General features: G+C 40.9%; 1 protein-coding gene across 1 annotated transcript in view; it reads right to left on the bottom strand.

The window, feature by feature from the left end:
- Positions 1 to 25,493, bottom strand: part of ROR2 (receptor tyrosine kinase like orphan receptor 2) — a 160,678-nt gene that overhangs the window by 49,661 nt on the left and 85,524 nt on the right. The window contains exon 2 of the mRNA XM_040354812.1: positions 7,650 to 7,727. Coding sequence (XP_040210746.1) covers positions 7,650 to 7,727 — 78 coding nt within the window. The remainder of the gene's footprint in view (positions 1 to 7,649; positions 7,728 to 25,493) is intronic.

Below are 25,493 nucleotides of genomic sequence, written 5' to 3'. Positions count from 1 at the left end.
CTTTAAAAGGAGACAGCAATCAAAGAGCCAAGAGTATTCTACAGCTTAGCATTTTAACTTGCACATATGTATATTAAATTTGTTGTGGTATGATATGACCTTTTGGATTCCACAGGGAGAGTCGCAGACAATAGCTGACATTGTGATGTATGTAATAAACATTTGGACTTTCTTAATTAATTAAACTACTGTTACCCACAGCAGCCAAGTGGAGTATTCTCAGTGCTCTGCGGTCACTAAACTGAATGAATTTTCGGCTGCAGTGTGCTCATGTTGCACAGCACCCTTTTTTACAACACATTACTTACAAGAAACGCTGCTGGTATGAGTGCAAATCATAACAAGACAAGCTTACTGTTAGCTCAAGTGTGTGCTGAGTGTAAGTATACAAAATGTAAAGTTATGTTTCTTTACACATCGCTGCCTGGCAATGTTGTACACCAACTTCCAATGCTGCAATTATTGGACCGTTCTCCCTCTGAATACCATGAAACGTGTCCTGAAAGCGCACTATCTACTGGACCACAAATTAAATTGTAGGATTCTTACAACATTTCCTTCTGAAGAACACAAAAGATATACTGTACATGAAAGTTGATGGCCCATTGACTTTTCAAATGCTCTTTACTAAAGTGGTTATTATTAAATATACTCCAACACAGTTACTAGAAGAGCTTGAATGGTAAACATGGTGCACGGTCTTTCTTAGCAGCCAGTCTCTGGGTAGGGAAGGAACCCTCTATATATCTTATTATTATTATACAGGATTTATATAGTGCCAACAGTTTACGCTGGGACTTCATGGACACCACCCACCATCCTTGGACACACCATTACCCGAGCCAAAAGTCTCGGAGTCATCTTTGACTCTGAGATGTCGATGAATGCACAAATAGGATCAGTAGTGAGCGTATCTCACCATCTCCTCCGCCTGTTGCGTAGACTCATACCAGATTTCGCACCTACAAGTCGTCCAAAATACGGCAGCCAGACTGGTAACGGGAAAAAAACCTGGGAGTCCATCACTCCTTCCCTGAGGACCCTTCATTGGCTAACCGTAAAGGATCGGGTCACATTCAAAACCCTCTGTCTCACCCACAAGTGCACACAAGGAAACGCTCCTCAATACTTGTGCAAGAAAATAGAACACTACACCCCCAATCGTGTTCTCCGATCAACCATCCGAAACCTCCTCCACATCCCCAAGTCCCGCTTCAAATCGAAGGGAGAACGAAGATTTGCAGTCCAAGGACCACGGCTATGGAACGCTCTTCCCACAAACATCCGCATGGAGGAAAACCATCGGGCCTTCAGGAAAAAACTTAAGACCCACCTCTTCTGAAGAATCAGGACGACACTGGATGGAAATAAGTGCCTTGAGGTGATTTAGTTCGCATTTGTAGCGCTATACAAGTTATTTACTCACTCACGCAGCGCTTTACAATATACAGGGGGGGCAGGGCAGTACAATTACAGTTCAATACAGAAGGAGTTGGAGGGCCCTGCTCCTGGAGCTTACAATCTAAAGATAACATAACCCACACTATTCTTTAGAAACCGAGAGACGTACTTGAGGGATTAGCCCCAGCTGTAGATGACTTTTCTAGTGTAAAAACCCGTTATCTCATGCAGTAAAGAATGATTTATAATAACTTATATTTCTAGTGTTGTATGACTTTCAAGATATTGGGGCTTATTATCCTACATGACCCATTCATTACAAATGGTGCTTGAATCTGTTGTAGTTGCTCAAAGTACTGAACCTTGTAAGGCTGAGCTAACTTAGGGGAGAATGATTATATTATGGACCGGACCTGTTCAAGAGAAGTATAGTAAACTAGCATTGTTTTTTACACTATGTGACAGCTGTTGGCTACTGGCATGTAAAGTGCAAATATTTAGTAGCAACAGTCCCTGACCTCTAGACTTGTGGCATTCTAGTAGTAAACAATCATGCTGTTTGCTCCCACTGGGTAAATGACTTTACATTACAATTGCCACTACTAAGAAAGGTTAGATAACAGAGCTCTCAGGAATGCACACAATACTTTGATATATTGATACTTGGACAATGCACACATGTGGTAAGAGATGAGACATCTGGAAAACTCTACATGAGGGAGCTCTATAGGGAAGACTCCCAGGGGTACAAAGACTTCAGGCTGAAAATTGCATTTGGTTGTTAAAAATGTATGGGGATGTGTAATTTGAACCAACGCAGCCAATAAGATGTTCCTTTTCTGTCAAGACCTGTCTTTTTCATTCGTTTTGCCATGCACTTTCTGTGCCATTTTTATTACTGCAGTTGAAAAGGCCCCTTAAAGTGTTACTAAACCCACAACAGTAAAATCAGTCTGTATATGCAGTACAGCATGCTTATTATAGTCACTATGGAACCTTAGGGGCTAATCTTCTGCATTGCGTAAAAAGGCTGTTTGATCATGTCTTCTCTGATTGTCCCCTTCTTTTACTGTCCCTAATCCATTTGGTGATAGCACAGAGCCCTATGAGGATAAGAGGCACTCTGCACATGCTCAGTCTGGTGTGTATTGCTAGAGAGGTTTTTTTTTGGGAGGGTGCCTGTGATTCGCACTGTCCAGACAGAGGGTCAGGGGTCATGCAGCCTCATAGGACAATATGAGGAGAATGAAAACTCCTCATACAAGCTTTAACCATTGCTCGGCCGGACATCGATAGAAGTCACAAGACTGCAATTTACAGATGATGAGAAAAGGAAAGGTATTTGGCAGTTTGTATTAACTAAAATAATTGCATTTCCCTGTTCTGTGTACTGTGGGAGACCAGATATAGTGAATTCAGGGTGCTGGGTTTAGTAAGACTTTAAGAGACTCCTCAACAGCATTGCTAGACTTAATATTTTATTAGACTGTAGTAATGTCACAGGAAACTGAGTGAGCCATCTCCCCAGAGTCCCCTGTGCCCCTAAAACTGCTCTACAACTAGCATTTCAGGTGGTGATTAGGAAGGCAGAGCCTGTGCTTCCTGTTTGCGTAGCCCAGCCAGGTCTGGGAGCATGGATCAGGAGAATCTGCAATTAGGACTACTAAAAGCATGTGTATACTAAATGTGTTCTTTATTTGTACTATGACAGGACCCTTGCCGGGCCATCCATTAACTAGCTTTTTAAAGTATTCTTAACTTGAAAGCTAGCTCTTCAACCTAGTGAAAATTCTTTGTGAATAAGGTGTTAAAATCACATGAAAAATGTGTAGCTTAATAACACACAAAACGTCCTCTTTTATGAATCAAGCATTATTATCACTTGTGATAATATTGTTTGCTATGCCACTTCTACCATGTAATAGTACAGCTTACTGAACTGGACACTGGCTGACTTATCTTACAATTGTTTTTTTCTCTGCAGTCAGTGTATAAGGATGCTAACTGGGATGATTAATGAGGAAATAGCCATTAGAACAGTAAATAGGAAAAATGAAACAATTGTGTAAATAAAAAATTACTTTGAGATAATCTTTACAAAATGGATATCATAAATGCTGAACTCCTAATCACTGTTATAAAACAAATTAATGTAGTTATATATCCATTAGGGGCCAATTTAGATCTATGCATGTGCGTAAAGGTGCATTTTTTTATTTTTTGTAGCAGTAGGCAGGGGGGTTGTCACGCATCAACGTTGACATGTGTTTTCCGTGTGGCTTTGAATTTAGAACTTGGAGTGGATAGCGTTATCAGTCATTGATCAAGGCTTGTTAATACCTCATGCCAAAGCTTCAAAATGCATTTTACTGTATATGCAGTTTGATGCACTGCCATAGCCTTGGCCTCTTTATGCACTAAAATGCAGAAAAAGATTGATGTGTCATATACACAGCAGCACTGAAATTAAAACATCTCATCAGAAAGTTGGACACATGCATTTTAGAAAATTGCAATGTGTGTAGATCTATGCACGTGCATAGAGGTGCATTTATTTTTTATTTATTTTTTGTGGTAGGCAGGGGGGTTGTTGTCACGCATCAATATGTGGGAGCAAGTTTAAGATTGGATAGGTTTAGGCCAGACTTCTACTTTAAAGCCCTGTACACACGCTCGGTTTTCTCAGCGGTAAAAGTCAGCCGAGAAAACCGAGGGGAACGCCGAGAACCCGGCAGGAAAACTGCCATGGAGCTTTGGCCGGGAATCCTGGCCATGTGTATGCTTCATCGGCGCTGCCTAGCAGTGTTTTCCATAGATCTGGCGAAAAACAAAAAAAAAAAAAAATGCCGGAAATCCTGACGGGAAAATAAAGAGCGGGTTCTCTATTTTCCCGCCAGGATTCCCGGCTGTTTTCCTGATGGGAAAACTCTGAAGAAGCATACACACGTCCGGTTTTCCCGGCCAAAGGCTCTCATGGCAGTTCTCCTGCAGGGAAAAACGGCCGTGTGTACGAGGCTTTAGAATTAAGCAAAGAAATGACTGCAAGAACCTACAAACAAATACCATATCTGCATTAAAGCTCTTTGCAAAATGCGCTCGTTTGCTCTCTCTTCAAAAAGAAAAAAGTAAGATCCTCAAGCAGAATGAAAAATGCCAACTTGCAGGAGTACAACATCTCTTTCCAGAGCATAAACAAAATACTCCTGGAAAACAGTCTTGACTAATTACTTCCCTACCCAGCCATATACAGATCCAGACCAAGACACAGGGTCTGGTTTGTGGTTGGCGCATTAGACAGGTCTGTTAAAGTAACAGACCAAAATAACAGGAACACAACAAATACGTTAGTTAACCACGTTAAAATCTCTTAAAATTAGGATTTTATACTAATTATGCCATTTAGCCAAAACATTAAGAATTTTCAGACACTTTTAATTCTACTTTTAAAGAATTAACTATATTTTCTCTGTATCATATCAAAGGAAGGAAAACATGACACTATTATGAAAAAAGAAGAATGAAAAAACAGAGAAAAATAAACAGTCTCAAGCCACACACGATTGAAATTTCTATCCTGCAACCACAGAATGCAGGAAAAAAATTGCACGATTCCCCCATCAACACAGACAGTGCTGACAGGTCAATCAGCAATTGTCTTCTCAAATTCCCCCTACCCCCTTAATTTGTATCTTAAAGGAAAACAATACTTTGTATGTATATAGAGCGTTTACTAACGGTTAAGAAAACAGGTTGGTGAAATTGTGTGCACCATTAATTCCTAGTTATGCACAAGAGCATTTGCAAAAACAAGATTTGCCCTTAACAAATGTGGACAATTGAAGGGTCCCTGTGCCCCGACAACACAACCCCCCTCAGTAAGCCCCAAAACCTCCAAACCACACCCCACCAGACCTCCAATAAATTCTATTCTGTGCCACTTATCAAGGCTGTGCCCAATGGGTTCACTCATCCACACTGCATTCTTCATTCAATCCTATGCCAGACTCTCAGAGTACAAACATTGCATTTGTAAAACAAGTGTACCATGCTAAAAGTATATTTACACTTTACAGGTAAATTACAGATATTTTAGTAGACACTTAGGGGTTTAGTTACTAAAACTGGAGACTGCAAAATCTGGTGCAGCTGTTCAAAGAAACCAATCAGCTTCCAGGTTTTAGCCCTCGTTCACACTGAACACGGCTTTGAAATCTGAACTCGCACAATTTCAAAGGCGCATTTCAGTCAGATTTCAGGTGTGACCTGAAAGACAACTGTGCGGGTCCATGCACAGATGTCTATTGAAATCACCCCCAAAGTAGCCAAAAGTAGTGCAAGAGCTACTTTTGGAAACCGGGGCAGCGAGTTGCAACGGTATGGCACCGATTGGGGCGTTCCTATTGCTGATGTTCTGTCGAGAAGTGCCCGCTATCGAGAAGTGCCCAGGATGTACGGCGCATTCGCCGTACGGACTGCACAAAAGCTGATTTGCAGATCAGCTGCCCTGACCCAACCATGGCGCATGCGCACATCGTAGGATGTATCTCTCGATGGGAGATACCATTTCATAGGCACAATTGAAACCTATACAAACAGCGGAGGGGGGGCGACTGTAGTTCTCGTATTGTGCATCGCTGCTGCTGGAGGGCAGCTAGTAGGTGTGGATGTGCTGAAGGGCTGGTTTTGTCTGTGTTGCAACCAGCCCTTTCACACAGGCAAAACCGTCCATTCAACACAGCAAACCCATCTGTCCTGCAACACAGACAAAACCGGACCATCAGCACACTGTAAAGCTGCCCCGTAACAGCGAGGCATAATCTGAGAACTACAGTCTCCCCCACGCTCTTTGTGTAGATTTCAATTGTGCCCATGAAATGGTATCTCCCATCAAAAGATACCTCCTATGGTGTACGCATGCGCCATGGTTGCGTCAGGGTAGCTGATCAGCAAATCAGCTGTTGTGGAGTCCCTTATGGCGCATGCGCCTTACATCCTGGGCACTTCTCGATAGCGGGCACTTCACGACAGAACACTGCCAATAGGCTCCAATTTGAAATGCGATTTGACTTGAAAAATCGCATGTCAAATCGTGTCAATGTGAACGAGGGCTTATTGTCAAAGCTTAATTAAACAAGCTGATGTTAGAAGCTTATTGGCTACAATGCGCAGCTGCATCAGAGTTTGGACTCTCTAGTATTAGTAAATCAACCCCTTAGTTACTATTGTACATTCCCAAGAAATAATTCCTGCTGTGACTTTTTACTTGTTTGCTGTTCCATATTTTCAAGTCTATTTTTATACTGAATAAGGAAACTCTGTGATACCCTTAAAGTCTGGTAATTTAACTTAATTTCCACGTCTATAAAGGTTAATAACTTGAAAATGGTGCGTACGATCTCCGTTTACTAGATTCTCATTTTCATATTTGAGTGTTTACATTTTACAGTGTACATGTAGGGAAAGCATTCCATGGTAAGTAGTGCGTGTAGAAACATATTTGGGGTTAGATGTTTGGTTTCAAAACTTTGTGGTTATGAGTGTTAAAAAGTTGGCCTGCATTCATCTGCATCCGAGTTAATGAAGCGGAGGCCTCATAGCGCTCAGTGTGGTTGGAATCCAATTGTTTTGGAAGCTGGGTTGCTTTCTGCTATGCCAGTAAATGTAAAGTGTTCACAGGCTGACTTTCACTGCTGGGTTCTGAACATCACATTACTTTTATGACCAAGCAGGAGACAAAGTACAAAGAGATGTAACTGATGCGTACTAATGACATGGAGAAAGCCATAATTCATTTGTACCAGTCTTTCTCCCTAGGCTGCTGAAAATGGTATTTACCCACAATTTGAGCATTATGGATAGTCCCGAAGAGGAGCATGACACCCTCATTTGACATTGTAATGCTGCTAACGGCTGTACGAAATTAAGAATTTTGGTTGGAATGTTTCACAACTGGAGGCTTCAAGAAGCAGAAGGGACTGAACTTGCCAACAAATATCCAAACATAAAAATACCAGTCTTGAAAGGAGTTGGCAGTTAATATGAATGACTTGATGGTCCTCATCAGTTACTCATCAGACATATAAGAAAACAAACAAAACTAAAACAAATACTCAAAGCCATTGGGGAACTCTATAAGAAACCCTTTTCACTACTGTAAAACAACGAAAACAGAAGCATACTGCAAAAGAAGAGAATGAAAAACAAATAAGTAGAGCTTAGCAGGAAAAAAAACAACTTGTTCGACTTACCAGATGGAGTTGGCACAAGCCTTTCTTGACTATCAACTTGACCCAAAGGTTCATTTGAATAAGACAAATCCATTTCACCTGAAATAAACATAGGATGTCAATTAATTAAAGAGCGAGTGTTTTTTTAATAGGGTTCATCCTTTCCTAGACACATCCATATATCCTATATGTTTTTAAAAACAAACACAAAAAAATAAATAAAAATAAATATATTGAATAATCATTACAATTTCACCAGATCAAAGACAAATCTAGTTACATAACCATTCAACTTAATATGTGTTCTGGTCATAGAGGAATGATGCATCAGAAAATGTGTGATATATTGGTGAGCACAGGAATATTGTTGCTTTAGAGTAGTGCAACTAAATTAAAGGAGAAGTTTGGGGTGACCAAAAACTTAACCTCCATGGTGCAGAATCGGTCTGCCTTTGGCTTTAAATCCAGATATACATGGATCGAAATTCAGCAGGGACCAGCCTAAATTCGATCCATGTATGGGCAGGCTGTTTGTACAGAAGTTGATCTACCAATTAACTTCTGTACAACCAGCCTGATCCACACGATCATCGCCACTGGCTATAGCTGACAACACTGGTCAGTGTATTTTGATGATGAAGTCTCCCCTCTGTTAGAATACAAAGGCACAGTGGGAGGATTCCCCCATCCACCTTTCGTCTGTGGATTAGGTAATTATTATTTATTATTATACAGGATTTATATAGCGCCAACAGTTTGCGCAGCGCTGTACATCAGGGAAGACAGTACAGTCACAATACAAATCAATACAGGAGGGATCAGAGGGCCCTGCTCGTTAGAGCTTACAATCTAGAAGGTAATCAAGTCTTTTGTTTTGTTTAACCCACTGGAATGGGCTGTTTAAGATCATGACCGCCGATCATTTGATTATTGGTGTTCCCAGAACAGTGTATGCCAGTGCTTCCCACTTTGCCCCTTTAGCACACACTGAAGCGGCAGGTTGGGGAGTGGGCAGGAGTTGCTGGCTCAGGCTGTTAGAGGCTAAGCAAGCTGACAATCAGGCATCTGGGAGGATTCCGACATTATTGTTCCAATTTGTTAGGATACTTTCAGAGTCTGGGGTGAGTCTGTGACGTCAGCTGACAGCGGACTTTAGCATGTTGTCGGCTGATTCTGAGTCACAAGAGAACACAAATAAGTGAGCTCATGTGACCCACAAGAGAAGTATTGCCTAGAAAGCTTTGTCCATACTTCTCTTTTAATAAGGGAAATGGACGAGGAGATTAACTGAACAGAATTTGTTCTCCCTCTTAGAGAAGGCGATAAAAGGGCATTGTATAAATGCAAAAATGGCCCTAAAAGTAAACCTGGTACAAAATTGTTCCCTTTAAAGCCACTGAAAAAGACAATGGGGTACGCTGCTCCTAGAAAATAAAATACAAATTCTGCATGTGGAAAGGGTTATATACAATAAGTGCTGTAAAAAATTGCAACAGTCTCCAAAAAAGAGCTAGTAGTTCAATCCAAGAGGTCTGGATGTCTTCCTAAATGTAAAAATATATATATCGATAATTTAATATTTATGAGAAATAACACTGTGGTTGGTTGAGCCAGGAAAAAAAAAAGTCACCTCCTCTCATGCTCGCCTCCAAGACTTCTCTAGAGCCTCTCCCATTTTCTGGAACCCTCTACCCCAATCTGTCTGAATATCTTCTACTCTGTCCACTTTCAGACGACCCCTGAAAACTCACCTTTTCAGAGAGGCCTATCCAGCCCTCACCTACCGTAACAACTGCACATTTATCAGCCCATCCCCTCCCAGTTATTACCTTTTATAGCCCTTGACTCTCCCTCATACACCTAGTACACACAATATTATTATCGGATGAATGATTGTCTGTTTTTTTTTTTTTTGCATGCTAGTCTCCATATCAAAAATGAAAAGGTTACTAAAGTATGAAAATTCTGGTATAACAGAATACAAAATTTGGAAGTGTTGTAATGTATTGTATTGTCGGACAAAAACTGTACTGATTAAACAAAAAACGGTACGATCTGGTATCGTACGAGAAAAATATTCAGGTTTTTCCCTACGGATAATTATGATCAGATTAATGTACGTTCACTTCCAAAGCAGTATTTTTTGTGCGATTTACATTCATTTCCAAAGCAGTCTTTTTTGTGCGATTTTCTGTTTGTGTGTACGGGCATTTAGATTGTAAGCTCTAATAAGCAGGAACCTCTGATTCCTACTGTATTTAACTGTATTTTAATTGTAATGTCTGCCCTCATGTTGTAAAGCGCTGTGCAAACTGTTGACGCTATATAAATCATGTATAATAAGAATAATGGAGTAAGTTATACCAAACATTATAAGGTTTTATTGTTATGTTTCTGGATCAGCGTAGAGTTTAAAGTTTATAAAAGATGCAGGTTTAAATGTTTTCTTACTATTATTATTACATTTTTTTGGTTGAATTCAAAGTTTTAAACCCATGTAACATATCGTAAATACCAAAATATAGCACAAATGCTCTTTTGCCCTACTGGAGCACATGTTTGAAAATCTCTTTACAACACTGTCACATTCAGTGACCTTTGAAAACATTCAGTGCTGATTGTAACCTTCTGCCCCCCCCCCCCCCCCTCTGGGCACACAGCGACTACAAAGAGTACACATCCAGACACAATGACATCAAGCAGAGAAGGGGAGTCACACAGAGATGTGACAGGGCTGCTCTAGGTAAATGACCCTGTAAGTGTCTTCAATGAAATTGCTGTATTTTAGCCATTTAATCACTGCTGTAACCTAACACCTCGTAGACTGCGAGTACTGTTTTACAAAGCTGACCCTTAACACTGCAGAGGTTACTGTTACAAGAGGCCTTTGACATACCTATTGCTCAGACTTTCCTAGAAATGTCCCAGACTGAAAGGAAAGCAACGCATGATAATAGCGAGAGTTCATTTACATCCATATAAAAACCTTGCACGGGGATCTGAATAAATGCAGATTTCATGCTGAGGAGTTCTAACCATTATGGAGTTGCTGCACATTATCTGGATTGGAATGCCTGCTCAGCCTCATTAAAACCAATCCGGCCTGTTAAACATACGTCTATTCACATTCTAATTTCATTTTGTGCATCCACTAATTTACGTATTACTATAGCGCCCTTCAAGTTCAAGATTTGTCGTTGGCCAGGCCAAGGGGTTCTACTGTTACATAAAAACATTTGAAATCAATTTCAGGATTGCTTTCTTTGGCCAGCTACAAAATGTTTATTTTCACAATGTAATGGCACAGTACTAAGGAAAAATTGACTTGCTCCAGCATAACTACAATGGGCACATTGTGCACTCAGACGAATACTCATAAGTGCTGCTTTAAATATATATTCTGTGTACCCATGGGTACACTCTCTAGAAAAAAAAATCTGGCTAGAACGTAAAAACAATTGATGCATGCAAGGCGGGATTTAGTGGTGAATAGTGTAGTCATCCAATGGATGATTAGCAAAAAGAAATAACTTTTATATAAAGAGCTTGTACTATATATATCGATGCTTTCATTAAGCTCTGGACACATTTAAGCAGCTCTCCTTAAAGAAAATTATTAGAGTACACTGTTTTTTAAATATTAAATATTTTTAAAGGATAACTGTATTTTTGCTTAAAGTCATACTAAACACACACTGTTTCATTTACATTTTCCCTTCTATTCCTGTATATGGAGGATGGCACTAATTATAAAAAAACTAACATATATGTATGTTAGAAATATGTAGAAAACACCTGGAAGCCAGAAATCTTGCTGATTAATAGGGGATCAAACACTTATTTCACTCATTAATGCAAATCAATTTATAACTTTTTTGAAATGCATTTTTCTGGATATTTTTGTTGTTACTCTGTCTCTCACTGTTAAAATAAACCTACTATTAAAATTATAGACTGATCATTTCTTTGTCAGCGGCCAAATGTACAAAATCAGCACAGGATCAAATACTTTCCCTTACTGTATTTAAAATCAAATCTTTATTATTTTTGGCAATAACATGGTGTGGGCGAATTTCTGGCAGTCACAGGCTGTGCCACACTCCTCCAGACTGTGTCTTAAAATAAGATTGAGGTGAAACCACCATTAATCTACATGTAATATCACACCCCTATTGTGTTTAACTGGTTAGTGGGCATGAAGAAGGAGGAGGGAGGGAGTAGGCTGTCATTTACCACTCTGTATTCGCCCACATGTGTGACTCTATAATCACATGGGTTTTTTGCCTTCCTCTGGATCAACTGTGGGTATGGAGTTGGGTGTATGGGATTGTATTGTGTTTTTTATTTTGTTTGTTTATTTTTTTTGTGGTTGAACTGGATGGACTTGTGTCTTTTTTCAACCTGACTAACTATGTAACTATGTAACATGGGCTGCTCAGATGTGATAGGAAGGAAATGATCAGCATAGAAACTCACTGAAAACTGAGCATGTGCAGAGTTGCCACAGCTGCAAAATCCCTACCTGAACTGGGGACATAAACAGAAAGTGGAGATTGTGAGCAGCATGATCAACCAGCTTTTTGAAAAACACAGAAAACAAATCTCATAGTGACTGAGTCAGTATGAACAGCATGTAATACACCATTTATTGATACATTTTTTATGATGTATGTTTAGTGACACGTTAAACTAGTTATGTATGAGTAAAATCCCACCTACCTTCCCACGACACCTACATTATTATCACTGTTCCTCAGTGCTTTCCCTCCTGGCAGTAAAAATCTTCCTTGCATTAGCCAAGCCTGTGTACTTGCTTCCAATGGATTTCTATTGACCTGTCAACCAATGCAGGGGGTGATTTCTTGGTAGACCTTTAGAAGTTCAAGGATAGCGAGTGGACAAGCACAGCCAACGCTAAAGGGATTTTTTCTTTATGGGCGTGAGGGAATGCAGAGGCCTCAGCACCGATATTAAGGTAAGTACAGGTATGTGTAAGGGAAGCTTGAGTGGGATTTTGCCGGGGGTTGTTTAGAGAAAGAGGATGACTGTACTTGTTTGTAAAAATAAAATCATCTTTAAAGGCTATCTAAATCCAAGAACAAAAATGCACTATACTGCAGCAGTTTTTTTTATTAGCAATCTAGATTGTTGGGCTACATTAGGTTCCATTTGTACAGCAAATAAATTTGCTGATCCTGCCAGAAATTAAGTGTTCTTGTCACTTCCTATGAACTGAATGCACAAACAATGTTATCTTCCTTTTGCAAGCTACTATTTCCCTCCTACCCGATGTAAGCATGGCGAAAGAGGATGATGTTTGAGGTCCAACCTAGGTGACAACCATAGCTCCCTCTATAGATACAGTGGATAAATAAGCATAGCCACCCTATCACACAAAAAATTATAACTGCAAGATTCACTACAGTATAAATATAAATACTGCTACCTCATCCGAGGACTGAAAAGCAGCAATATATACATTTTTTGAGGGGTTCAAATACATTTTAAATATAAACCTTAGACACAACATTTAATACAGATTATTTTTCATTAAAATATTTGTGTATTTTTTTTTATATAAAATGGAGTATAAGTATCTGAATACGTCCTCCCATAACCAGGGATGTGCATAGAGCAGCACTCAGACTGGAACAAAAAGGCACACTATTCTGAACAGTTCAAACTTGTACTGCTTAGTAGACTTCTGTCAGTAAAGCCTCGTACACACGACCGAGTTTCTGGGCAAAAACCAGCAAGAAACTTGCTGGGTTTTTTTTTTGGCCGAGGAAACCGGCCGTGTGTAAATTTTTCGACGAGGAAACTGTCGAGGAACTCGACGAGCCAAAAAGAGAGCATGTTCTCTTTTTCCTTGACGGGAATGGAGAAAATTGTCACATCGAGTTCCTCGACAGCCTAACAAGGAACTCGATGAGCAAAATGATGTGTTTCGCCCGTCGAGTTCCTCGGTCGTGTGTACGAGGCTTAACAGTTTTGTTTTCAGTGATTCAATTTACATACCCACAATATACAGTATGCATAAAACCTAACTCCTGTCTTTTAATTGTTCACCAGCATGCTTCAAATGTTATCACCCCTTTAAAGAAAAAGGATCCCACCAGAGGCTTTACTGCACAAGTCACTTTATCTTTATCTAGTTGACCCTGAAGTACATTGACAATCCCCTGGCATAAATCTTCACTTAACAGAACACTTGAGCAGGGGTCATGTTATTCATTTCATCTCCTTTAAGTGGCAATGAATGCAGCTGTCTCACTGTCACAGTGCTAACACCATGCTTCCACAATAGACAAGCCCAGATAATTGCATCTATGCATGTGATTAAAACCCTCTTGGCATTCAAAGAAGTGTATTCAGTTCCTATTTATTCACTGAGCTTAATTTAAGTCATGCAATTCAGTTCCACTTCAGTGCTTATTAAATTAGCCTTTTTTTTTTAAAAAAAGACCGTTTGGAACAATCTTTCAAAATGTAAAAAATAATATTAATTATTATTACTGGTATCCCCCTCTAGATCAACCAACGTGTACATTAGCACTATGCACAAAACACTGATATATGAATGGCATAGTGTGCACATGTATATGCGTATATGTGCGTATACATGCCTGCACATGTAAAGATTCTTCTGGCTCTCACAATGCTAAATATTTTGGGGAGGTTTCATTTACACATGTATTCGGAAAAAAAATTGCCAGAATGCCTAAAATGTGGCCTTCAGTCTAAAGCTATGAAAGTCTGCATTCGTAGTATAAGTCTTGGTTCACACCAGTGTGGCTTTGAAGTGGCGCTACTTCAGCATGACTTCAAAGCCGACTATCAGTGCGATTTCAAGTGCAGCCTGCTGACATTGGTGTGACTTTATTTAACAGCTGTCAAAGTCACACTGAAATCGCACAGAAATAGTGCAGGAACATTTTTCCAAGTTGCTGCAACTTGAGTCGCACTTGGGGTGCGACTTTGAACTGTCACATGACAAGCCTCACTGGTGTGAACCAGGGCCAATGTAAAATGTTTCTATGTACAAATAGCTTGATTTTACTGTGTATTAAACTTGTAAGTTACTGAAAACTGTAAACAAACAACATCAGAGCCGGTTCACACAGGGGCGGCACGACTTTGGGGGCGACTCGGCAAGGCGATTTCAAGACGACCTGAGAGGTGACTTGCAAAATGACTTCTGTATTGAAGTCAATGCAAGTCGCCCCGAGTCGCCCCCAAGGTCATACAAGAACCTTTTTCTAAGTCGGAGTGACTTGCGTCGCTCCTATTAGAAAAGTTCTATTGAATAGAGCGCAGCGCGACTTGTCAGGCGGCTGAGTCGCCCCTATGTGAACCGGCTCTCACTGTTTGTTCAATTGCACAAGTGTAGTGACCTGCCTTTTTTGGCACTGGATAAATGCAGGTCACCGCTAGGGCACATAGAAAACTATTGTTTCCTATGTGCTTGTTCACACCACAACATTGGTGTGATGTGCAGTATGGAAAAATGCAGCACATCTCAGTTAATGCAGAGCAGACAGAGAGCCTGCTCTGCTCTATGGGCAGCTGGGTGTAAATGGACTCCGCTGTCCATTTACATCCAGGTGCCTCCACCCAAGCAGTAGAAGACGCAGTCCTCTCCATTTTTTTTTTTTTTTTAGTGGGCCTGATCGCACCCAGAGGTTTTAGTGATTGGACCCAGAGGTAGACGGGTGTAAACAAACTTAAATCTGTTTACACCCACTGATCCATAGGAATACACGGACCTTCCGATCAAGTCCACCTGAAAAACTAACAGGGGGACCTGATCGGATCACCCAATACGAAAGGGCCCTAAAGGCATTTTTACCTTTTAAAGTTGTGTGGATAACTTTTGTTTGTTCACAGCTTTTTGTGATTTGTATGTAACCATGTTCCTTTGGGTGCAAATCAGGCAAAAAGCTGTCAATCATAAGCGAAGCAGCCATCTTGTAAAGGAGCTGCCTGTCCGTGCTTGCACACTTTTTGTGCAGCTGCAGTCCCACTCAGGAGCATGCGTGTAGGGATAGCTATGCTAGGGCTCCAGGGAGACCACCATGCAGCATAGTCACCTCATAAAAGGAAATGTCCCTAATCAGATCTTGAATTTGCTCTACTGGAGGATACATTTGCCCTGAAAAGAAAGATATGTAGCATTTTTTAGAGCACGTGTGTGTGTCTTACAGATTACATGTTATGTGTAATGTGTTTAAACCAATGTAACAAGGAGATTCAAATAGGTCTCCCTCAAAACAGAAGTTCACATGAGATTGACAAATGTCTATACAAAAATCAAAACCATTAACTGCATATGTTCTCCAGATGTCCCTGAATCAAAATTTGTAACAAACTAAAAAGCCACTCGCTATTTACTTCAGTCTATGGCTGATTTACTTCAGCCTGCTGCTCCAATCAGGTAGGAAGATTGACCTTCTGACCCATCACTGCAAAGTACATGTGCGCAATTGCTACTTTTTAATGATGCCATGATTAACAGAGATTGTGATGTTTACAATGTATCACACATGTTGGTGGACACTGGTTCTGAAACAATCTCACCATCGCTAACATCTTCAATACTATTTAACATTTAAAATACCACTTGGACTAATCATGCCCAATTATACCTAAACCAATAAAGAACATATTCTTAAGATTTGCAGGCATGCCAGATGTTAAAACTTTACACCCTGTATTAGGAACAGAAATCCACAAAAAGAACACATTATTTCTGTAAAACCCTTCTAATATTTTCTTCATAAAAATTTACTTTTTTGCCCTCCTAAAAAAAGTCCAGCCTTTAGTGCACCTTAGACAATAAGCCTAGTGTACACTTTGATTTAGCTGCCAAGTTGATTACTTTGGCTGTGAGAGAACCCGGCTACTTAGCTAGCTGAATCAAGTTCTTTCATTGCAATGTGGCCTTTCTCCCCCCTCCTGTAGCCTCAGTATTCCTGGCAACTGATGGCACAGAGGGTTTGGCAGTTATGTGGAGGTGGTAACCAGCTTACAAAGCGAAAGGCAAATCCATATGTTCATTTACTCTGTTATGGTTAATTTGATGCATCCTGGCATGCTGTTTGAACATTTTATGCCACAATTTCATCCTGGCTATATTCATTTTAAACCTGTTTAGAGGGCAACCTTTCTTAAAAATAAAATTTTTAAATCGCATGCATGCTTGTTCATTTCCCTTAAGTAAAGCAGGCCCTGTGTGTAATCAGAAACCAAGGTGCATGAAAAGAAAAGGCCATTTTTACTTTATTGCTATGAAAGATTTATTTGTATAGTTATAAAGGTTTTTAACAAGGTAGCATTAGATATAACGTATGTATAATTTTTATTGAATATATATTTTTTTGTCTGGTTCAGCACACATCCAATCATTCTTAGCTAGTGTTATATAAATGTCAGCCCTAAAGTGATTAATTTATTTTTTCTTTAAAATTGTTTTGCACAAAGCGGCCCTGATCCTCCTCTTCACAGGTCCCTGCTGGTGCTCCTGGCTCCGCCCTGGCCCTGATTGACAGCAGAAAAAAAACAATGGCTCATGCTGCTGTCTCTGAGCCAATAAGAAAGGAGAGATCAGACTCAGGTAAGTATAGGGGGGCACTGCGTGCAGGTTTTTTACCTTAATGCATGCTTAGAACTGCTTAGAACCTCTTAAAATGGTTCTAAAGCCTCAAAAGGAGAAGTCCAGCCTCAGTTTTTTCGGCTGGGCTTCTCCTCTGGGTCACAGGAGTGCAATTTGTTTTGCACTTCTGTGACCCGTTTTCAGCGGAGATCGGTCTGAAGTCCGTTCTCCACTGACGTCACTGCCATCAGTCGGGGCAGCACGTCATCACGACTTCCCAAGTCGGGACCCGCAGCTGCCCTGATTGATGGCAGTCTCAGCATCTCAGCAAACCGCTGAGATGCTGAGACAGCCTCTCCCCACCCCTCCACTGCTCAGCTCTCCAATGAGCGTGGAGAAGCAGAGAGGGAAGAGGCTGACTGACAGTCAGCCTCTTTCCTCTCGGGGATCTGTGAAAACCGAGCCAGCGGTGATGTTCGAAGACTTGGTTCTCAGTGCACAGACGGCGAGGGAAAGATGGAACATCGGTCTGAATCTCCATTCACCGAGGTAAGTATGAATCTCAAATAACCTGTAAACCCATACTTCTCTTTTAAGGCTTTTTTTTTTTACCTTAATGCATTTTCATTAAGATAAAAAAAAATTGTAATGAGGATCCTTCGCCAGCCATTCCTTATACTTCAGTCCGACTACGATCCAGAGATGTGCACAAGAGGCCAGTGCCATCTCTGCTGTTTCCCTCCTCCAAGAGCAGTTTAATAGTAGCGTAAGCTATTGGCTCCTGCTGCTTTTAATCAAATGATGAGGGAGCAGGGGGTGGGACAAAGTCATCACCAGAGCTAAGATGGAGGCTTAGCTCTAGTGAGGATCCCCTGATGATGTCACCTATGACGAAACGCAACGGGAGGAGTCACGTACATACGCTACTGCGCATGTGCGATTGCTGTTCAGCCATTTTCCATAAGGTAAATTGATAACAAAAAACACTTGGCGCTTGTAAAATTGCATACTCGTTTATACGCATTTACCTGCGTCAAGCGTTTGCATGTTCATTAAATTCACTGGCCAGAATAAATTATTTATTCTGGCCATTGAAATCAATTAATGCTCAAGTGCTAAACGCACATAGATTTAAGGTGTGTTTACATGCGTTTAGGCACATCAGGCGTTTTTTCATCCAAAACGATTCAGGACGCCCTGGCAGTGTTTTTTGTTTCTGGAACTAAACTCTCCTGCCAAAAATGCTGCTAAAGGCCTACATGTGCATGGACAGGGGACTTTAGAGGCAGTAGAAGAAAAATGCCCCTAGCAGTATCTTCAAAAACGCCCAGTGTGCATGAGGCCTAATAGTTGAACTTAGTTCCCAAAGCTCCCCACATTGGTGATGGAGGACCTCTCTGACAATTAGGGCGGCTTGGGGTAGGAGGAGAGAAGCCAAGTTCGACAACAGGAAAAGATTTCTACATAAATTTGGCTGCCTATATATCTGGAACTACTGACCACTTTCACATGAAGTTTTCACTGAACAGAACACCTGCTAATACATCTTTTGCCCTAAGTGTTCAATCTAAATCTCTCAGGTTTTGGAAAGATAAGCTTTGAAAAATCAATGCAAAAATAGAAACTTTAGCAAAGAAAAGAGCTACAGTACGTATGTGTATTTAAGACTGTGTGTGCCTCTTTTTGGTTGTTCTGTATGATGTAGCATATTCTGTTTGTATTAAAGCACCAATTCCCAATACAAGGAGTAGTCGGCCTTTTCCTATAATGCTGCCATCCTAAGTTTCATCCCACTTAATAATACCAGCCCTCACTAAGCACTGTTTATAGATAATGCCAACGTGGTCATCCTGGTGCTCATTTGTAACATTGCGATTTCATTTATTTAAAATCCTGTTAACTTTTTGTAGAAGTACAATTGCTGTTTTGTATGCCATTATTTATATAGCTTTACTTATTCGTTCAATGCGCAGTATATATTACATTGCCCAACAATTCACCTCTGTCAGCCTCCTGATCCCTTATGTACACAGTTCACATTGTTTAGTTAATCTGCTAAATGCCTCAAATTCTTACTCCAAAAACAACAGTTCTCCTTCACTCAAACTCTATTTGTTCTATGTGGCGAGAACAACTTTTTGGTAGATTTGTTGATAAATTAAAGGAAGCCAGGAAGACACAGAACTGGCAATCTATGCAAAGATTTATTCTTAGGACACAGGGACTGAGCAGAAATACTTCCGAAATATGGAGCAATAGTGTGTGTTTTACAAATATTAACACGTGCTGACACACTATAACTTACTCCTTATCTATGTATTTCATTTCTTTACAGCACTGATATAGTCTACATTTCTTTGCAGAATGCTTTGCGCTATTCACATTAGTCCGTACATTCAAAGGAGCTTACTATTCAATGTTTCCACCACTAGTCATATAGACTTGCATGCATAAACACTGCTGGGTCAGTTTGGATAATACCAGCAACCAACCAACCAAAAATTTCTTACGAACTTTGTACTAAACAGTGAGGCTGGCACTGATCGGCGGCACCTATGGGCCCTGACTGGCGCTGATGGGCACCAATAGGTGGCACTGACAGGTGGCTGGCACTGATAGGTGGCACTTATGGGCGCTGATAGATGGCACTGATAGGTGGCACTTGTGGGCACTGATTGCACTGATAGGTGGCACTTATGGGCACTGATAGCAGTCACTTGTGGGCACTGGTAGGTGGCACTGATAGGTGGCACTTGTGAGCACTGATAGGTGGCTGGCACTGAAATGCTGTGAAAAATGACACAAGGAAAGTATTTATTTAAAAAAAAACTATGCTGCAACGCCCATCTTGGTACACATTGCACTCGGCTGCAGTAAGCAGCATCAGACATCTTGTTACATCCAGCCCGAGCTATATGTGCTGGGGGTAACAAGATGTTCGCTGCTGGCTTACTGCAGCCGAGTGCAGGGTGTACCAAGATGGGCAAAGGGACATTCAGCCGCTGACGGCGACCGAATGTGACAGCACCGGTCCCTGATCCTGATGCGGCTGCGCCCTACACCCCTGCCAGCTTACCAATTTTCACTGCAGGTGAGGACTCAGTCTCTGCCTGCCGTCTCCATCCACCGTCTCCTCTACTCCAGCCAGACTCCGCCTGCACTCTCCGTCCACAGACTCTGCCCGCCCTCTTCAGCCAGACTCCGCCCGCCCTCCCCAGCCACTGACTCCTCCCTCCCTCTCCGGCCACTGACTCTACCCTAAAAAAAAGGTATCGGGTGAAGCATCAGGAACATTTGCGTGAGTACAAGTACTCGTGCAAATGCTCAATATCGGTCCCGATACCGATACTAGTATCAGGACAACCCTACTGTTTATTAAAGGCAATCCCATAGTTTTAAACCAGTCTCTAATAATGTTTTTTGAAATTAGATTTTGGACTACTTCAGGAATACCCAAAGACATATGATATCCATCCCAAGTTTTAAAGTCTGTTCATATCTGTACATAAATGTTAGATTATATTTGGAGAACATTGCTTCAGGTGTAAGTATTTCTTCAGACATCGAGAGAGCTCAGACACAGGATTTGTTATGACGTGCACAGTGCTTTGCACCTATGTTTTAGAGCACTTAACTGATGAAGAATTTAGCTATCAAGTCAAACAGTGTAAATATTAGGCATGGCTTACAGAGGTGGTGAAAAAGTCAAGCGTGATGTGCATTTTTTAACAAAACATCTGCAAGTGAAAGCAGAATAATGAGGAGCTCTAATATTACATCTTTAATTCACTAAGTTTTATGCAGAAGATAATGTATTGCCAAAGCTTTTTTTGGCTATACTTCTCCCATGGATCACAGAAGTGAAGTTCTCTCCGCACGTCTGTGACCCATTTTCTGCCAACAGAGGGCTAAGATTCCTGTACCGGCAGCTGGCTCAGCCTCTCAGTGCTCCTACAAGGAGATATTAGGTATTTCCTTCAAATATTTTCTTTAACAGTTTACATACTAAAACTCTTACCTACTGCTGTGTGCAACATGTAAAAATACTCAAGGCTGTTGCAAGCCACTACAAAAATTATTTGCACTTTCTACAAATTTTTGTTGCTAAATATATTGTGATCATAATAGATAGCCTTGGGGGTGAAATTTGGAAGAAATATCAGTGTATTTGACCAGCCATAATCTATGGTTTGCAGACCTTAACAAAATGCAGACACATCAATAGTTAATAGTAAAATCACATATAAATATGAGGCTAACAGATTTTAAAAATAAACACAGACCTTCTGTTGGAGGTAATGTTTACACCCCTCTATCACTGAAGGGAAGTTTCTGTATATAGTTTCTCCTAATGCCTTCATCAGGAGAGCAGCTGCTCGTTGTAATTGTTACCCATGACATGTCGTTGTTTATACGGAAAAAGATCTAATGTGTCTGATTTCTTTGGAAAGAGAGTCAGTATGACAGTTCCAATGCAGGTGTACATACTTATCTCGTCTTAGGAGGCAGGTGGCACCAGTGGTGGTCCACCAAGCTAGGAAGGAATAGGCTGTACTTGCTTGCACATTTATAAACAGTTGAGAACAAGCATGAAGCATCAGTATTGAGACACAGAGAGAGAGAGACAGTAACAGAAGTTAGGAAAGCCTGTGGAGACAAAAGTGAGCAACTCTTTTATTGTTCCACAGAGGGAGGGAGGTTAGTTTGTACCCAAAAAAGATAACCCAAGGAGGCTCCTCAGGGTTGAATGAAGAAGGATGAAATCCAGAGAAAATATCCTAGGAAACCAGTGTGTTCTTTCGGAACTGACTCGGGAAGACTATTTGTAATCGATACCCTTAAACACTGTCTAGGAGAACCATGTGCCTGACTTATACTACTACCGTAATTTGGTCTCTGTAACCAACCTTCTAAGAATGGAAATTGTAGATTAACACAAGGAGGGACAAAATACTGTGCTACATAACAGTCAACAATATAAATCTTGTAGCCAACAAACATGGGTAGCTAACGGTACTTTAAGTTAATTTATTCACAGGAAGCGGTTTTTAAAACTGTGACAGCCGGTGAGGGGAGAAGATCCCCTGGCTGCTTACACAGAGAGGGTGGCTTAGGGGAAAATGGCAGCGGGAGATGGAGCATGTCACATGTTCCACCCTAAATAAGGTGAACCTAGCCATTAAAGAAGATCGTTGCTTGCCAACCACCCACCTACATACCAGGTGGTTCATTGTTTCCCTTACCGATACTCACCAGCCAAGAAGATTCAGCACTGAGATCCCCTGGTTCTCTGCCACCTCTTGGTCATATTGTTCATCAAGAGACCTACTGGCTTTTCCTGGTTCAGTCTGCACACCTCCTGATAAAGCGGCAGTGGCCCATCCCTTCTCCACCTTTGTGAATGAAGCACTTTGCCTACTGGGATATGTGGCATGCAGTGGCATGCATATTCCAATAGACAAAGGGAGGACAGTGCATGCCATTTACCTAGGAAAATGAAGTGTTTGAGGGGGGGGGGGGGCAGGTTCGCCCCCTCAATCAGATAGCGGAGGGGAAAGAGGGGTGGATAGGACAGTCCTTCTTAAGGGTGAACATGCACTTTAAGCATTAGAAAACACTTCTTTCATGCATGACAACAACACATTACAGTCAGTTGTGAACTTGTGCTGCTATGAGCACTGATCTGTTGCATGAATGGGCATTTGTGGTTACCTTGTCTCATGAGATATAAGTTCTGTAGAGTAACTTCTAAACTGGATTCCGACAACCCATTGACCACATTAAGCATTACGTATCGGTAATCATGAGAACTATAATGGACTTTTGTATGCCTGTCTGTCTTAGGTGATTTAAAAAGATAAAGTTACAGTAAGCTAATCTTCTATCAAAAGTAGTGCTCACCAGACTCCTCTGATTTTTGAACTGTAATCTTTTATTTGATCATGTTTAATGTAAACAGTAATGCTTCATTTGAAATGAAAGCACTTGTTTAAACAAGCTAAATCCATCCTATCTGCTAAAAGAACATCCACGTATCACTGTGGATTGAATGCAAATCTAACAGAGTTTTGTCTCAATGGCAGAACTTCAGAGCAGCCGACTCTTCTTCTAATAATCGGGTCATATACATTTTTTTACCAGTTACTGAAATATTTCACTATCGTACTAAATTTTGTAACTTCCACCTTGAGCTATTTGGGGCTTAAAAAAATAGCAATAACATATTTTAACCTCTGTCAACCTCCATAACAACATATCACATATGGCATTAATATAGCATACAAAGAACAACTTCCATAGCAATATACTGCATATGGCATTAATACAAAATACAAAGAAAATTTTAATTCTCAAAATGAAGCTAGTTACAGTTCTCACTTCCAAACCTGTGTAACCAGGACCTTGACTTTTATATACCAAGCATCTGTTTCTGATGGCTATAAAAAAAACACAGTATATTTAAAGTATGTCTATTTAAGTTCATATGTTGATTTGTAGGAGTGCTAAAACTCCTTTACGTAAAGTGCTAGCAGAGAAGGCCTGCCACCTCATAAATAAAAGCACTTAGAAGGCAAGAATTACTCAACCCTACGCAAACTCAAGAATTCCCTTACCCCCAAATTAATACTGTAATAGCAAACAAATCATTTAGTCTTGAATGCATTATCAGGGGCCTATTTAAAGAACATTAAACTAATTAATTGGTTATGCCAGGGAAATGAAACATTTCAAAAAAGCCACCTCATCATCAACAAAAGAGAAACTTTGTAGCTTACACTGTCTTGAGTTGTGATCAATGGTATGTGCATAAGAAAACATATGTTATTAAGACATATCTAAAACGCAAAAATTTAAATATAATAAATTGCAGTTTACCAATCATTAGATGTGGTCACTGCATTGGTTTCCAATTTTCAGGCTAAAAACATTTTAGCAAGTAAAGACAATAACTGGTAATCTTACCACAAATGTAGGGTCCCTATCACTTCCTATGAGCTGAACTGATAAAACATCCATACCTTCATTGCGTAGACTACTTGTCGCATCAACCATCCATGTAATGGTGATGAACACGCATGTCTGGTCTGTGTGGCATCTGTGGGTCCCTCCATAGGTACATTGACGAAAAAATTTTATAGACATAAAGGAGTTGATTTACTAAACTGGAGGGTGCAAAATCTGATGCAGCTGTGCATGGTAGCCAATCAGCTTCTAACTTCAGCTTGTTCAATTAAAGGAGAAGTCCAGCCTGAGCTCGTTTGGCTGAGCTTCTCCTATGGGTCACAGGAGTCCAATTCATTTTACACACCTGTGACCCATTTTCAGCAGAGAGCAGACTGAAGTCCGCTCTCTACTGACGTCACAGGAATCAGTCCAGGCACCGCGTCATCACGACATCTTTTGCCTGACAAAGAGGTCCTGCGTGACCTCCAAACGTTGCTTTTTGGATCGCTATTATGCATTACATTTTTGGACGTTTTTTCAATGATCCTTGGTGTGCTGGCGAATATGTGTACATGATTTGCTTTCCGGTTCCCAGCTGGTGATCGTTTCAGCACCCTTTTACTTATTGGCCATTTTCCTGGAAGGTGTGCAGTTGGAATATTTTGTGACTGATCACGACAATAAAGTCTGGATCTGCCAGGTGCCTGGACTAATACCTGTCTCAGCCTCTCAGCAAGCTGCTAGAAGACTGATATGGCCGCTCCCCATCCCTCCATAGCTCAGTGCTCCAGTGAGCATGGAGGAGCAGAGCGGTGAGCTGCTGATAGCTGACAGTAACCAGCTCACTGCTCGGGATCTGTGAGAACCAAGCCATCAGTGATGTTAGATCGCTTGGTTCTCAGTGAAGAGGCAGCAGGGGACCGATGGGGGGAAAAAAAAACATATTTCTCTTTTAAAGGGACACTAAAGGTTCATTTGTTCATTTTTATAAATAACAAAGATGTCATACTTACCTATACTGTTCGTTTTGCACAGAGTGGTCCCAAACGTCCTCTTCTGGGGTCCCAGGCTGGCTGTCTCGGCTCCTCCCCGCAAGAGCTAACCCCATCTGGGAAGCGGTATTCTAGAGTATGGCTTAGGGTGAATTTTCAGTACCAAGAGCGGTAACCCCGAGCCACACTCGGGATTGCATCGCAGTATCCTGGTACAGGTAACTTACCTTGTCCCCAGGATCCTGCGATGTCCCCCCACTGTATCCTCCACCCGATACATCAATGTTCTGGGATCCATTCCCTACGAGCGTCGCAGCATATTAGGGGCGGAGCCCA

This window comes from Rana temporaria, chromosome 1 (genome assembly GCF_905171775.1).
Source record: "Rana temporaria chromosome 1, aRanTem1.1, whole genome shotgun sequence".
Classification (NCBI taxonomy): domain Eukaryota; kingdom Metazoa; phylum Chordata; class Amphibia; order Anura; family Ranidae; genus Rana; species Rana temporaria.
The sequence above is the reverse complement of the archived record's forward strand: the minus strand, read 5'-3'. Positions and strand labels throughout refer to the sequence as shown.